This window comes from Ictalurus punctatus, chromosome 5 (assembly GCF_001660625.3).
Source record: "Ictalurus punctatus breed USDA103 chromosome 5, Coco_2.0, whole genome shotgun sequence".
Classification (NCBI taxonomy): domain Eukaryota; kingdom Metazoa; phylum Chordata; class Actinopteri; order Siluriformes; family Ictaluridae; genus Ictalurus; species Ictalurus punctatus.
The window spans coordinates 18,874,932-18,884,922 of NC_030420.2; the positions used below are offsets into that span (position 1 = coordinate 18,874,932).

The window sequence follows — 9,991 nt, forward strand, 5'->3', positions numbered from 1 at the left end:
ATTTTGTTTTAATTTCTGAAACAATTCAGTATGAAATATACACAAAAACAGGAGAAACCAGGAGAAATCAGAATGGGGCAAATACTTTTCCACAGCAATATAATCCCTCTCAGGCTGTTTGGTAAGTTCATGGAGGTGGGCCTGTGCAGTTGGGTTCTGGACTTTTTAACTGGTCGGCCACAGGTGGTGAAATTAGGCATCTTTACCACCAACATCCTCACTCTCAACACTGGAGCTCCCCAAAGATGAGCCTTAAGCCCTCTGCTGCACTTTCTTTACACACACGTGACTGTGTAGCCGCACACGAATCCAACACCATCGTGATGACACAGTGATGGTAGACCTGATCACCAAGAATGATGAGAAAGAATATGTGGATGAAGTAGACAGGCTGTCCCAGTGGTGCGAGGCAAATAACCTCTTCCTTAACGTCAACAAGACTAAGGAACTAGCTGTGGACTTCAGAAGGAAGCAACAGAGGACATACAGTGCATAGCTCTCAAAATCAATGGGACACTGGTGGAGACAGTGAACAGCTTCAGGTACCTTGGTGTACACATCAGTGAGGAACTGTCCCTCATATAGTTTGCACAGTAGCTCAAAATTGGAGCTAGAATATGTACAGTGGAGACCTTGGAGCCAGAGCATGTGCACCAGATATGGCTGGTTGGACAGTGGGTCCACTTGCCCACCCGTATTGGTCGTGGACACTCCCCTGATTCAAGCTAGTGGTGTGCATTTTGAGAGCCATTACCTAAAGTGCCACTTAAGATGGTGCAAAATCAATCACTATTTCAAAAAGGTAAGCACAGCCTTACTATTTCAGTAATTAAGTAATATCCATCCATCCATCTTCTACTGCTTACTCCTTTTCAGGGTCACGGGGAACCTGGAGCCTATCTCAGGAAGCATTGGGCACAAGGCGGGGTACACCCTGGACAGGGTGCCAATCCATCACAGGGCACAATCACATACGCACTCACACACCCATTCATACTCTACGGACACTTTAGACACGCCAATCAGCCTACCATGCATGTGTTTGGACTGGGGGAGGAAACCGGAGTACCCGGAGGAAACCCTTGCAGCACGGGGAGAACATGCAAACTCCGCACACAACACACATGGCCCCAGTGGGACTCGAACCCCGGACCAGAGGTGTGAGGAGAACGTGCTAACCACTAACCACTAAGCCACCGTGCGCCCTTAATTAAGTAATATGTCCATGATAAATCGTTATATAATTTGTATATCAATTTTACCATTGTCAGGAAAAGATATTTGAGCTTTGAGTCATGACTGACTGAGCTACTATTTGCTAGCGAGCTGACATTGGCTAATCTATTATGTTATGCAAAGTAATGTAAGTATAAGTACAGTCCCCTCCAAAACTATTGGAACAGCAAAGCCAATTCATTTGTTTTTGCTGTAGACTGAAGACGTTTGGGTTTGAGATAAAATGATGATTATGAGAAGAGAGTTTAGAATTTCAGCTTTTATATCCTGGTACTTATATGTAGATGTGTTAAACTACATAGAACATTTTGTATCAGGCCACCCAATTTTTAGGTGAGCAAAAATATTGGAACATGTGACTGCCAGGTGTTACTTGCGATCCAAGTGTGTCCTGTTAGATTGATTGCTTAAACAATAAATAGTTCTGAACATTTTGAAGAACAGAGAGCTGTCTATGAGAGAAATGCAGGCCATTTTGAAGCTGAGAAAAGAGGGAAAATCCATCAGAGGCACCGCACAAACACTGGGCATAGCCAATACAACAATTTGGAATGTTGTGAAAAAGAAAGAAACCACTGGTGTACTGAGCAACAGACACCAAATGGATCAGCCAAGAAAAACAACAACAACTGATGACAGAAACATTGAAAGAAAAACTGAAAACAACAGTCACTGACATCACCAACATCCTCCACAGGGCAGGGGTGAAGCTATGACAATCCACCATTTGAAAAAGACTTTAAGAGCAGAAATGTAGAGGCCATATAACAAGATGCAGACCACTCAGCAACAGTAAGAATCAGAAAGCCAGATTGGAATTTGCAAAGTGTGGAGAAAGAAAGAATCTGCTCAGGATCCAAAACATAAAAGCTCATCTGTGAAACATGGTAGTGTCATGGCTTGGGCTTGCGGGGCTGCTTCAGGAGCAGGTTCACTAATCTTTATTCATCTTTATTCACTAACATTTTGTCTGCCAATTTACAGAGAAATGCATCCACATTAACCAGGACAAACTTTATCATGCAGCAAGACAATGATCCAAAACACGCTGCCAACTCAACAAAGGAAAGTGGAAGGTTTTAGACTGGCCAAGTCAATCATCAGACCTTAAGCCAATTGAACATGCATTTCACCTCCTGAAGTGGAGATTGAAAGAAGAAAACCCCAGAAACAAATAACAACTGACAGAGGCTTGGAAAAGCTTGGAAAAGCCTCACAAAATAAGAAACCGACAATTTGGTGATGTCAGTGAGTCGCAGGTTGATGCAGTTATTGCTCGCATTGCAAGGGATATGCAACAAAATACTACGTGTTATTTACGTTAATTTACTTCAAGTCTTATCTGTTCCTGTACTTTTGCTCACCTAAAAATTGGGTGGTCTAATACAAAAAGTTCTATGTTTTATGTTGTTTAACAAATCTAGATGTAAATACCAGGAAATAAAAGCTGAAATCCTAAACTCTCAAGTAACATCCATATTTTGATCTCAAACCCAAATGTCTTTGGTGTATAGCACAAACAAATGAATTGGCCTTGTAATTTTAATAGTTTCGGAGGGGACTGTAGCTAATTTAATGTACCAACTGAAAATATGCTGGTAAACAGCAGTTAAAACTGAAACTCAACACACAAAATATTGTTTTAGGAAAAAGCTTACTGATATCCATGATTTTCATTTAACTCTAACACGTGCAGTAAGTTACCCATCTAAATAGGGAATTGCACTCTTTTAGCCTCTGCACATTCTGTTGGTGGAGTATGGTTTAGAAGGAGTGACTGACTAACCTTGCCAAGTTCCTTCAAGTGATAGGTAAGGTCATACAGTCCATTGTAAATTGTTGTGAAATTTACAGTGGATATAAAAAGCCTACAAACACCTATTGAAGTTACAGTATTTTGTGATTAAAACAACATAAATCATATTGGATCTTTGCCCACCTTTAATGTGATAGAGCACCCAATAAAATCCAAGTGAAAAACAAATATAAATATTTTAGGGAAGACAAAAAACTTACAATAGCCTGGTTGCACAAGTGTGCTCAACCCTTACAACTAATACTTTAAAAAAAAACAGTTTATGCTTGTAATATAGCACTAACTTAGTCTTAGCACTAACTTAGCACTAACTTATTTGGCAATATTCCTCCATTCATCTTTGAAGAAATACTCCAGATCTATCAAATTCTGGGGGGATCTCCTGTACACAGCCTTCGATAAGTCATTACACAGGTTTTCAATCGGATTTAGATCTGGGCTCCAACTGGACCATTCCAAAACACTGATCTTCTTCTTCTGAAACCATTGTCCAAAACTGTCAATCACAATCACTTTTAGTTATCATCAAATAACTCATATAAAACATATTCATGATAAAGGAAAATAATGAGATATCAAGGTCAACTGAACTTTAAAAAAATAATAATAAAATAAAATAAAATAAAATAAATAGAACAATATTCCCAAAATGCAACTTAAAATGTAAGTTTGGCTCATGTTTGATTCACTTACATGGGAATGAGTGGAGTTGAAAATTGTACTAAAGCCAGCCACTAGATGGCCTCGGAGACATTTTGGCTTCATTTTTTCCACCATGTTGTGATATACAGTCATTGGGGCTGGCAAAGTACTGAGAAATTATGCTTACCTTAAAGTATAGATAATATGTTAAAATGTTACTCAGTTAAAATTGAAAGTATTCAGCTAAAAATGTACTCAAGTGAAAGTAAAAAAGTTGCCACTTTTAAATGTACTCAACCTTTAAAAATGAAAAAGTATAAGTTTTTATCTGATAAAATTATGTTAGTTATGTGTTTTCATGTGAAAAGTAACTTATTGTTTATTACTCATCAGAAACTGTTAGTATATAATTTTTGGTCTATAGAAACTGCATTTTGCCTAAAAACATAATTCAGTCTCCATATTTTTGTAATATTTACCATAACTTGGCATGAATTGGCATGATTCTTGATAGTTTTTTTCTACATTGATTAAGTTAATTGGGTGCTATACATGTGATTTGTAAGAAGTACTTTGAATGTCTAAGTATAATATAAAGATTTTTTTTTTTTCTTGGAAATTTAATCAAGCAAATGTCAATGGTCAACATCAATACCACTCATGTATAAATAAGTATGAATATGCCAGAGTAATACTTAAGTATATGAACAAAGTTAATATATATATATATATATATATATATATATATATATATATATATATATATATATATATATATATATATATATACACACACACCTCTGATGATAATGAATCTCTCGAGTAGATGGAACTGCTCACTTATTTAGTTCAGTTTAGTGCCTTACTGTGTAATGTGTCACCTCCCGTGATTTTTTTTTTATTATTAGAAACAAAAAAATGCTTTATATGGAAATCCCCCCCCCCAATTAGTAAAGTAGTTGTCATTTTCAATGATCTGTCCTGTTAGGTTTTGTTAATTTTTGTTTTTAAAAAAGTGAAAAAGAAGACTCAATGTTTGCCCCAGGTGTCCAGGAGGCATGAAGGCATAGGGATCAGTTCCATTTTGGTTTTACCAGATCAATATCATGCTACTTGGCAAAGCAGCATGGCAGCCAATGAAAACATCAATCATTGGCCACTCTAGCACTGGCATGACAAGATCCTGAATGCAGGGTATCAAACACATGAAACACATGGTGTAGCCTAGCTGTCTAGCCTAGCCACACACGTTTCATACTTCGATCCAGCCAAAACAAATTATTAATCAGATCCCTTTACACAGATTAGCTTACCTTGTTGGTGTCAGTCATCACAACACAAGTAATTCATCAACAGATCGTCGACTATTTTTAGAAAAGCTGTTTCATAGGAATTAAACAAATGCAAATTTGTGTTTTAAAAACAAATTTTAAAACACAAACAAACAAAAAACTGAAGTCAGCCCTATTATCTTATTCATACTTCGATATATTACTTAATTATCCAGACAAACATAAAGAACAAACAACCCTAAAAATTCAAAAGGAAGCAGATCTACTGATATGAGGGCATGTTTATTAACTTATTGAAGCTGTTTATTAACCTGGTCGTCCTAGCTCTGATGCTGCACGTTCATTGGGTACCCTGAAAGGCACTTACAAATAAATTCTTAAAATAACAAATTATTTTCAGTGTAAGCAACATCATTTTAAGACACATTTTTTGTTATGATTTATAATTTTTTTTTTTTTTTTTTAATCCAGAAGTCTACACCTCAGTTGTCTTATGTTCTAATTAATATTAGGATCATTTGAGAGCACAGCTCAAGAATCATAAAAATAGACCATGTTAATCTCAGTTGACCTCTGGTTAATGCCCTGGACTTATGACATATCATGCTCTAAAGAAATGAAACATCAAGCACGTGCTAACAGATTTGTATGGCACTCCATATTTTCCAGAATACTGTTGGCCGTTTCCACTGAGCTGATCCTAGTGATAATGAGACTTAGACCAATGTCAAATTCAAAACCAGGCATTTGTCCAGTGGACCTCCACAAAAAAGCCTCAGTTATTGTACCTGTTTCTTTGCCTTCTGCTTAACTGAGTTTACAGTGTTCTGCACTTTCTTGATCATCATTTCTCTGGTAATTCTATTGAAAACCAGTTTGTGGATTTTTTTTTTTTTTAAATGGCTTAAATAATCCATCCATCTTCTATACCACTTATCCTTCCTTCAGGGTCACGGGGAAACCTGCTCCCTATCCCTGGGAGCATGGGGCACAAGGCAGGGTACACCCTGGACAGGGTTCCAATCCATCGCAGGGCACAATCACATACACATTCACACACCCATTCATACACTACGGACACTTTGGACATGCCAATCAGCCTACCATGCATGTCTTTGGACTGGGGGAGGAAACCGGAGTACCCGGAGGAAACCCCTGCAGCACGGGGAGAACATGCAAACTCCACACACACAGGGCCACAGTGGGAATCGAGCCCCCGACCCTGGAGGTGTGAGGCAAACGTGCTAACGTAAGCCACCGTGCTCCCGGCTTAAATAATATTCATTTTAAAGACTTAAATTTTTTAATAAAGTATGTAAAAGCCATAAAGTTACAAATTTGCCTCATGCAAGTAACACCATAAGTTCAGGAAGTGGGTAGGTAGTAAATCTTTGGCTACAGACAACAACCTGATATAGGCATCAGTTGTTCATTCTTAGTAATAAGATCCATGGCCGCCAGCGTTGCTTTGTCACTTGTGTATTCTCATTTGTCCTGCCAGCTTCTTTTGACATGATGTATGTGTACATTAAAAGCTGATGCTGAACATCTCCTGTGACACTTAGTAGAACATGCAATGTCATCACCCTGATACTGTACAGTGTACATAACTTTGTGGCACCTGTTGAGTACCATAATACTGTTATGAGCTTTCGCTAAACTACGTGTCAATGGATGTAACACACTGCACACTGGGAATTGTTGCACGATTCCACTGAGGCGTCCAAACCTATCTCAACCATTTCAATCCTTTGCACAGTTGATTCCCTGCACAGTCAATACATATACTTCTCTGGGCAAAGAGCTTAAAAGGTAATCTTCAATTTTAGAAACATTTGTGATTACACAGGAGAGTGAGACAGACAGCTACTCATCATATGGTTAATCTCATTATATGCTACTCTGCTGATATTAAACCAGCAACACTGTTTTACACTAATAGCTGAAGCTTCGCTGGATTATAAGGTTGCCAGATTCTAATGCTTTGACTTATTCTATGATTTATATGACTATCTAGTAAACTGAATTTAACTATGCATGTGTAAATGTTTTATATAGTTTAGTTTATATAGTTAGTGTTTTAACTATGCTTGATTTTTCATTATTTTTGCTTGTCCTCAGTGCCTTAGGAGTGCAAGAGCTCTAAATTGGACATGAATGCAGCACTAATCCATGACAAAGTATTTATCAAAACTTTCTGGGAGAAAAGAATTACAAATCACTCCCAGATGACAGAGGATGAGGAATTAAGGATGAAGAACAGTGCTCTGACAAAGTAAGAAAGAAACTTATATTTTATATTTGTTGAATGTTAAAAAACAAACCTTAATTTTAATTTCATATCGACATTTAATTAGAAACTAATCAAAGTGTCTACCACTTAGAAAACATTAGAAGTTTATCAGACTCGTTTTTTGGAAAGCGACCTTGGGTATGAGAAAGGTGCTATGTATATGTTACTTATTATTATTGTTACAAACGAATCCAATATGGTTAATGGCAAGCATGAACTATCACTGAACTATTAAGTGACAATATTTAAATGTTTATAATGAATATTATTTCAGAATTCTTTCACTAGGCTATTCATAGCATTTTTGCAGTTGGTTAAAAGACTGTGTCACTGGTTAATATCATATGTCCCTAGATAAGTGTGACACCATGACGTAAATGTTTGTTTTAATTTGTGTTTATTTAGGCTCCGTGATGAATGGCTAATAAGACTTGAGTGTCAAAGAAAAAATATCAAGAACTTCAATAACAGACATGCCACAATGTCAACAGAGGTCAAGCAGACTGATCAGGAATAATTTAAGACGAGCTTCCCCATACAAATAACTTGGGATTTGGAGATGGAGAAGATAAAATAATTTAAAATAAAAATAAATGTTAATATATAAAATGTTAAGTACGTATTATTCATTTAATATTTATGTATGTCATTATGTATTTGTTTTTAATTCGTGCATTCTTTATCATATAGTTTATTCATTTATTTTCTTTTTCCGATTTCCTTGTGCAAATGAGGGGCTGTCAATCAAACTTGTCACATTGTCATCTGATTCCACAGACAGTCCGTACATGCCTGGCTTTAACACTGGCTGTTTAGAATAAGGAATATACAGTACAGTCTATATAAAGGTATGCACAGTCTGTGCTTTGAATACACTAGTATACAAGCAGCTGCACTATCCATCTTGACAATATATCTGTGGCTCATGGCTTTATTTAAATAGCATTCTGAATAAATTGACAACATTATGTATTACAGTTTTACATAATAATGTGTATATGATTTAACAAATTTTACTCAGACTTTATTTAAAAGTTTGTGCAACTTATATTTCTGACTAAAATTTTTCTACTTAAACTGTTTTCAGATATGTAAAAATGTATGGTTAATTTGCATTATATTATATTCAATATAGTACATTATATAATGTAATAATATGTAACACACAAAAATGTGAATTTTAGCCTAACTATATACCTACAATGTGCACCAACTAGGAAGGTGTTTAAACCCCCAGCACCACACACTAATTCACTGAGTCACTGTGAGGCAAATGATCCATCACACAAATAACATCTGGTCAGCAGTGATACAATGGCAATCCCTTATGAATCATCCCACTGATGAACAGACAAGAGGGATAATTTACACAGTTTGCAAATTGTACATAGTAACAGATAGACTACATTCAGTAATTGTATGTCTAAGTGCACCCACTGTATATGGTAGGCCAACCTGATACAATGGCCAAAGGTCACCAGTAGGTGTACCTGATTAACATACACTCAAATGGCAGTTTAAGTGAGTTCGGAAAATAAACAGGCATTCAAAGAATCAAGATGATTTTAGCATAGAACTTTAGTCTATAAACCCTACCCCTTCCAGTCTAGACTGCTTCACCTGAACAAAGATGTAAATTTTTAAAAAATGAATGAGACAATAAATGCAGATATAAATTACAGAATACATAAATGTGTGTTGAAGAGAAAAATGAAAGGAAAATTAATAATAAACTATGATTCTCTCTCCCCCCCACCACCCTCCATTTTTGGTAGATCTGGTCCTTCATATTTTAAATGTATCCATTAATTTTTAATAATACAATTAAGACCAATAATCCCACTTCCATTAAACGACATCTCTCAATCTTTTTATAATATTGTTAACACAGAGATGCTGTTTGTCTGGAATATTTAATGTCATTATTACTCACTTAACCACTCTAACTTGCGACATAAAAATAAATAAATAAATAAAAACCTTAAAACATGGTCCATAAACCAAATGGCACATAAATGCCCAAAAACCGAGTGCAATCTTATGGACCTTAATTTAGTATTCTGTGAAAGGTGCCAACTGAACAGCCTTAACATTTTCAGCAGGGAAATGGCATATACCAGAAGATAAGACTGGATTTTAAAAAGCAGAACTAATTTCAAATTATAGAATATGTGGACATTGATTATATTTCTTCATACAGGTTTTATATTTGGCTTTTTTGGCTTCTCCTTGTACCTCTTAACACACAAGAATAATAACTAACAACAATGGAACATGGAAGATATATTTAATCAAAAGAGCTGCTGATGCATTTCGTTTTTATTTGTTGCTGAAAAGGACAAATATTCATTGAATTATTCAATTAAAAGCCTATAATTTCTGACAGACAACCACAGCTTAACTGTTTCCAATTGTTACATCAACAAAAAGCTTAATATTTGCTTTCATTTGAAACACGCTTGATACTGTAATATAACTAAAACAATACAAACATCAGAAGTGTAGAGTTTTAAAATCTGTTCCTGCTTGGATTTTGTTTATGATGAAAATTGATAATGTCCACAAACAAGTGACAAACAGAACTGTTAAGGCCTGGTGTACTTTTCTGTATTGACAAGACATGCAAGAGAATCCTAAACAACTGTAAAGATCATTGTTCAAGTTTGTATGAATAGAGTATTTTCAGGCGCATACAGCTACTTCTTCTTCTTC

At 36.0% G+C, this 9,991-nt stretch overlaps 2 protein-coding genes across 3 annotated transcripts in view; one reads left to right on the top strand and one right to left on the bottom strand.

Moving 5' to 3' along the window:
• Positions 1 to 6,640: 6,640 nt before the first annotated feature.
• Positions 6,641 to 8,406, top strand: fam240a (family with sequence similarity 240 member A). Of its 2 annotated transcripts, none has more exons than XM_017468837.3 (3): positions 6,641 to 6,798; positions 7,108 to 7,261; positions 7,685 to 8,392. In XM_017468837.3, exons 2-3 carry the CDS (start codon positions 7,140 to 7,142, stop codon positions 7,794 to 7,796), a joined length of 234 nt encoding a protein of 77 aa, XP_017324326.1. In that variant the 5' UTR covers positions 6,641 to 6,798; positions 7,108 to 7,139; the 3' UTR covers positions 7,797 to 8,392. The 2 variants fall into 2 exon arrangements, with proteins under 2 accessions (XP_017324326.1, XP_017324328.1); XM_017468839.3 differs by lacking the exon at positions 6,641 to 6,798 and adding an exon at positions 6,811 to 6,951 and having other exon boundaries at positions 7,685 to 8,406.
• A 1,175-nt stretch (positions 8,407 to 9,581) lies between these two features.
• Positions 9,582 to 9,991, bottom strand: part of srp19 (signal recognition particle 19) — an 8,649-nt gene continuing 8,239 nt past the window's right edge. Inside the window, 1 exon segment of the mRNA NM_001200868.1 lies at positions 9,582 to 9,991. This exon segment is cut by the window's right edge and continues 115 nt beyond it. Within this exon segment, the coding sequence (NP_001187797.1) occupies positions 9,976 to 9,991 (16 nt within the window). The 3' untranslated portion in view covers positions 9,582 to 9,975.